The following is a 6000-nucleotide window of genomic DNA, read 5'->3' on the forward strand; positions in this document are numbered from 1 at the left end:
GACAAGGGGGAATAGCTTCAGACTGACAGATAGTAGGTTTAGGTTGGATATTAGGATCAAATTCTTCACTGTGAGGGTGGTGAGGGGGATGGAATTCCCAGAGAAGAAGTGTCCAAGGCCAGGTTGGTTGGGGCTTGGAGCAACCTGGGCTAGTGGAAGGTGTCCCTGCCCATGGCAGGGGGTGGAATGGGATGAGCTTTAAGGTCCCTTCAAATCCAAACTATCCTGGGATTCTGTGATTCTATGAATTTCTGTGTAATTCCAAGCTCAGAAGGCACATCCAAATGGCTTTGTGATAAACACTAAGAAAACAGTCCTGGGGATACAAGAAGAGGCTTCACATCATGATGATTTTAAAGTTGTATGTTATTTTTAAGTCCCTTTTCTCCAGAGTCACAACAACCTGACCCACAACTCAGCACAGGGAGAAGCTCACAGCAGTTATCACCAGTACCTTCTGGGATGTTTGGCCTACGGGCATGTGAGGATTTTACTCAGGAATGACACAACTGCTCTTTTATTTCTATTTCCTGCCATAAACAATTCTGTACAAAGCATTTCATAGAAACACATTTTCTTATGCAAACACACTGAAAGCAGGAAAACAGGATGAGTACATAAACTGACTGCAAATGATTAATGAGGCAGTAATTAGCCTGAGGAGCATTAAAGGGTTGTGGGCAATTCAGATAAGCACAAGGCACATGCCAGCCAGGGAGCATCACTCGTGACACCAGGGACAAAGCAAAGCCAGAATCAGGGCTTGGCTGAAAACTTTGCCAGTGCAGGACAACAAGAAACTATTTTTTCAGCACATCAGACAGAAGGCACAGACAAGTCACCCCCACCCATTAATGGGACACAGAGCAAACAGACATGGAGCATAGATTCATCCCACCTAGTTTTAAACTTCCTAATTTAGGAGCATAGGTGTCTGTTCGAGCTTCCAACCTCTGCAAGATGGTTTCATATTGATTTAATAATTAAGAATCAGGAAATTTTAAGACATTTTCCACTTTGGACATGGAAACTGACAAAGTAAATTTGAAGCTTCTAAAGCACTGTAATAATGGCAGGTCTGTCTTCCACTTTCCCAGATCTTTTTAACAGCACGGAATGTCAAATGCAATAGAAAATTATCCTATTTTTAAACACGAGTCTTGCAGTTCACCAGCCCACTTGCAGATGTTACTGCACTTTGAGTCCCACTTCTGCAGCTGAAAGATCTCCAGGCTCCTAAAATCCAGGGTCACCCAAAAGTCCATCAAGCACCACTACAGGCCATGTCAGCAGAAACACAAGCAGGAGTGCTCAGGCACTTTGACGAAGTTTGCTTACGACAAAGCTTCTATTTCTCAGCAAATAAGAACAAGCACTGCTCACCTCATCCCCCCACCAGCAAGTTCAGGAGATTAGAGCCATCCTGAACTCCTTGTCCCCCTCAACTGCAGTTGTTTCATTTCTTTCTGTTGCTTTCATTCTTTCTGTTGCTCCTCTGTAGGAGAGAGGGGCTGGGACATGGGGGCACAGACAGTTTGAGCATTCAGGTGCACTTGAGGCTACTCATGAGTGGTACTCCATGTCTTCTGCTGGTAAGACTGACCTAGTCCATCTTTTTGGGATTAGAGATCCTTCCTTTCCTTCCTTATTTCCTTTGCTCCATTCTGCCACAGGATTCTTGCTGAGAAAACACCTGGATTTTACCCCCTCAAATAAAAAGGCAGAAAGAAATTAGAGACGGAGGGATTTTGTTCAGGCATTTTTTTCATACAAGAAAAAAAATTCATCAGACAAGATGAATATTCACAAAACCGCTCAGGAATGGCACTCCTGAGTGCATGAGGTTGTGTCCCAAAAATACACTAACCTTATTTTTAACTTCCAGATCTCTCTCATGGATCTCTGAGATCCTCTGTGCGCCTCGGTCATGCTTCAGTTTGCACTGGAAGCCCTCTGATGGCTGAAACCAACTAGGATAAGAGACATTATAATGTCTTGATAATTATTGGACATTCATCACTCACGTTAATAATCTCAATCTCATTCTTCTCTTGGTGCTGTAGGGTAGTCAGTATTGCTAAACCAGGGGACCCCTGGTGGTCTAGTGGTTAGCTTGAAAGGTAAAAGACCTTTCCCAAAATCTTCTTTCGCGAAGACTGGCCATACTCATTGCTAAACCAAGAGCAAATTTCCTATCCAGAGCACTCAAAATTGGTGATACTTATGATCTAATTCAAGCACTGCATTCAGCATACCAACATCAGTAGTAGATAATTCCCCTAAATCTGTAACTGTCCAGCAAAGCGCTGTTTAGAGACCAATGAAAATGCTTTCAACAAAGAAAGTTCTAATTTCTAATTTAATAACAACGGTAGTGTCTGGCTGTCACAGCTATGCCATGGAGTCTGCTTCTGGACAGGAATTGCCCAGTGATGTTATCAGTCATTGTAAACTGTCTTGGCTGGGAAGTTAATGATTAACTCAGGTCCCCATCTCATAAAAACATCATATTGTAAGAGCGCGACTCACTTAAGGCTGTCACTAATCAATCCTGCATACAGCAGGAATACAGCAACACATAAAAGGAGCCAGAGACTAGCGAAATCCTTCAGCCAGGGGAAGACAAGCTGCAAGGAGGTGTATCTCCATGGAGAAATCCACTGACAAGCCAAACAAGGAAGACGGATGGCCGGCTCTGCGAGTACTGCAGGCTGAGGAGGACGGTCCTGCGCCCGCGGCAGGAGGTGCTGCAGAAATGAGCAGGGCAGGACCCCTAACACAGAATACAAATCAAGGGAAGAGACTGGGATTCACTGAAGAGTGTATTAAAGACATGGAGAGACCTTCAGGCACAGAGCAAGACAGTCATGCTGCCTTCAAACCAGCAATTTTGGAAAGAGACTGTCCACACTCGAAGCCTCTTGTTGTGCTAATGAACACAGACTGTCCCAAAACGTGCACATTGGAAATGAACCACCAGTGTTCAACCACATCCGTGGACTTGGATTGCCTGATCTGCTTCAACAAGTACAACATCTACAGAGTCCCAAAGCTCCTGGACTGCCAGCACGCCTTCTGCGCTGTCTGCCTCAAGCTTATTCTCAGGAAAGTGGAGAATACCTGGATCATCACCTGCCCTCTGTGCAGAAAACCCACTTTTGTGTCAGAAGGGCTCATCCGCACACTCCAGAATAAAGAAGACATCCTGGAGCACTTGGAAAACCTCGAGTCAGACCCAGAGGTGCACATCCCTGCCATGGGGCTGGACAGCAAGAGCTGGACTCAGAGCAGCCAAGACATTTTAAACACAGAGGAGAATGTTCCAGCAGACACCAGCATGGCTGTGCAGAGACTTGTACTGCTCCTGCTGCTCGGGGTGATCCTCGCCATCCTCATCCTCCCCTTTATGTACTTGGGGAGGGTCAAATGGGTGATTTGTCTCCTGCTTACTCTGGGGTTGGTCATGTCCATGGTGCTTTGCTGCACTCCTAAATTCCACTGGAGATGCAAGAGTGACTCGCCCACCTCCTGTGACAAGGAGACCCACGTCGTTACTGTTGCCTGAAACAATGAATTAACGAACGTGTCCCGGAGGTAACGGACTGGCCCTGCCTGCAGAGCTGCAGGTTGGGCATGCCAGTGAATTATGGACTTAAAGACAATCATTCACAGAATAAATTCAGCAGCTCGCTAGGCTGGCTCAATGCCAAGGCACAGTGTTGTTAAATCTTATTTCTGGAAACAAAACTCAACTATTTATATGTTGATATTTATGTGTTTTCAACAGGATTTTTATCCCAGGCTAAAAATTCTGTTGGTTTGCTTTTGCCACTTTGTTCTTGTTCGTGTCCTCTCCTGATTAGCCCTGCAGGATGTTATCTGGAACACCCGGGAGGTAATGTCCTGGAACAGCCTGTGGTTGTGTTTTCCTGCTCTCTAAACACAAGTACACCTTTTCTTGGGACAAAGTGGGGAAATAAGGCTGCTAAATCAGGGAGTGGGTGTTTGGAAGAGAGTAGCTTTAACCTTAATCCCTATCACTGCCCAAAGGTTGCTGGCAGGGATGGGAAAGGGATTGGGAAAAGGGGATGTCGATGCCACCTGAAGTTACACCCAAAATCGTGAGAGGAAGAGGCAAAACCAACACTCCTAACCTTGATCTGTGGATTGCAAAGGGCAAAAAACCTTGCAATCCTCCCAGTTCCCCACAGAAATAGTTCCTCTCACCTGAATTCCTTTATCTGGATCCCTGCACCACCTCTCTTCTTGCCCCCTCTTACACGAAATACCACGTTGCCCTTGGAGGTGCTCACAGAGATAAACAGAAATTCATCGATTGCTGTGTCATACCATGTGTGATGTTTTTATATGGATTGTCTCCATTAAATTTAAATAATATTAATTGCTAATTGATTTCTGTGTTTCAATTCCTCACTGACAATTAATGTCAAAACAATTCCCATTATCCTCATTGACAGGAATTGCAGCTGAAAAAGCATATTAGGGAGTCTGCACAGCTGAGGTGGTGAGTAAAGCAAAGCAATAATGTGTCAGTTTGTTGCTTTATTTAAAAAAAATGTTTAGTTGCTAAGAAAATACCCTGAAACCCAACTAAAATTAAACTGGGAAAAAAATAGGAGATTTCTCTAGTTAAGCTGCATTTTTTAAAGTGCCATGGATCTCAGCAGACCTTGGATCAGGTAAATATTTGTGTTTGATAAGAATGGAAACTGATGTCCTGCAGTTGCTCCGTATATAAATATACATAGTGTCTCACAGCAGATAAAACAGATTAGACTAAGAGGGTAGGACCTCTTGTCCTCCTAAAGTCTTGGAAAACACAAGTCTGTTTTCTGCCTAAGAACATGACCCTCCAGGGGAAATAAATCTTTTGGGTTTTCTCATCTATTTGGACAGCAACAGGCTTATTGCAGAGTACATATGACATTTGCTAATAACCAACCAGAAAAAAGCTTTTCCATTGGGAAAAGGCAGGTAGTTTTAAACCCACATACCATATTATTCCAAGTATAAAGACTGGATCAAATATTTGGCTGCACTGAAAATAATTTCAGAAACCGTGGGCAAGTCTTTCAGCATAGACTGTCCTCAAGATGACAAACTGCACTAGAACTATTAAATAATATAAATTAAATATAAAATAATTTTAAGAAGGGGGAATTTTGCCTAAGAAGGTAGGAGGCCAAGCAAGATATCAAACAACACCAACTCCAGAAGGGTTTAAACATCACATCCAGGATCAGTTTGCCACCATCAGTCAAAAAACATAATGAATATTTTATCAGCAGTGTCCCTTGTCCTCTGTATCACTCACAAAGGATCCCGCCAGCCTATGTGTGTCAGCAGCACGTGGGTGTGAGGAAATGAAACCAGAGAATGAACATGATCAGTAAAATCTGTTTCTTATGTTTCACTCTGCCCTTCCGAAAGGGTGTGTTCAGTTTTATTACACTAATTTCTACAGAGTCAAAAGAAAAGTCAAACAGGAAAGAGCTTCCCTCAAGGCAGTGTACAGCAGTGGGAAGGCAGCATGGATGCTCTGTGATTTCCAGGGAGAGGCTGGCCCTCTGAAAGAATTCCTATGGATCCACACAGGATCCTTTCTTCAGCAGTTCAAATGCAATGTTTATGGAGAAAAGGCCAATGGAATTATACTCCTATTCCAAAACGTAAACAATTTGCTTGTACTCAGGTTTAAGTCATGGTGGTCTTTTTGTCAAGGAAGGTTCAGCTCCAAGTTCCCTTGCCCTCATTACCTTACCTAGCTGGCTCCAAATTTCAGATAGTAACTAGGTAACATAATCTAGCCTGAAAGAATCGTAATGAGAAATGGGCCCAGGCAGCATCCCCTCAGCCCCAGTCCCTCACCATCACCTCAGCCTCCTCTATGCCCTCATCCCTGTCCATCCCCTCGGCCCTCTGCATCCCCTCAGCCCCCTCCATCCCCTCGGCCCCCTCCATCCCCTCGGCCCCCTCCAT

The 6000-nt window shown here is 44.2% G+C and overlaps 2 protein-coding genes across 2 annotated transcripts in view; both read left to right on the top strand.

The window, feature by feature from the left end:
* Positions 1-2174: 2174 nt before the first annotated feature.
* On the top strand, positions 2175-4458 carry RNF186 (ring finger protein 186). Its single transcript, XM_027693103.1, has one exon. It carries the CDS (start codon positions 2648-2650, stop codon positions 3563-3565), a length of 918 nt encoding a protein of 305 aa, XP_027548904.1. The 5' UTR covers positions 2175-2647; the 3' UTR covers positions 3566-4458.
* Positions 4459-4502: 44 nt separating this feature from the next.
* TMCO4 (transmembrane and coiled-coil domains 4) overlaps positions 4503-6000 on the top strand; it is a 37013-nt gene continuing 35515 nt past the window's right edge. Inside the window, exon 1 of the mRNA XM_027693101.1 lies at positions 4503-4525. The gene's annotated coding sequence lies outside the window, so the exon portion shown is untranslated. The remainder of the gene's footprint in view (positions 4526-6000) is intronic.

The sequence above is a fragment of the Neopelma chrysocephalum genome, unplaced genomic scaffold, assembly GCF_003984885.1.
Source record: "Neopelma chrysocephalum unplaced genomic scaffold, ASM398488v2 Primary Assembly neopelma1_90, whole genome shotgun sequence".
Taxonomy (NCBI): domain Eukaryota; kingdom Metazoa; phylum Chordata; class Aves; order Passeriformes; family Pipridae; genus Neopelma; species Neopelma chrysocephalum.

What these genes read in the sequence shown, in the direction of transcription:
- RNF186 (XM_027693103.1), top strand. Translation starts at nt 2,648, where the DNA reads ATGGAGAAATCCACTGACAAGCCAAACAAGGAAGACGGATGGCCGGCT.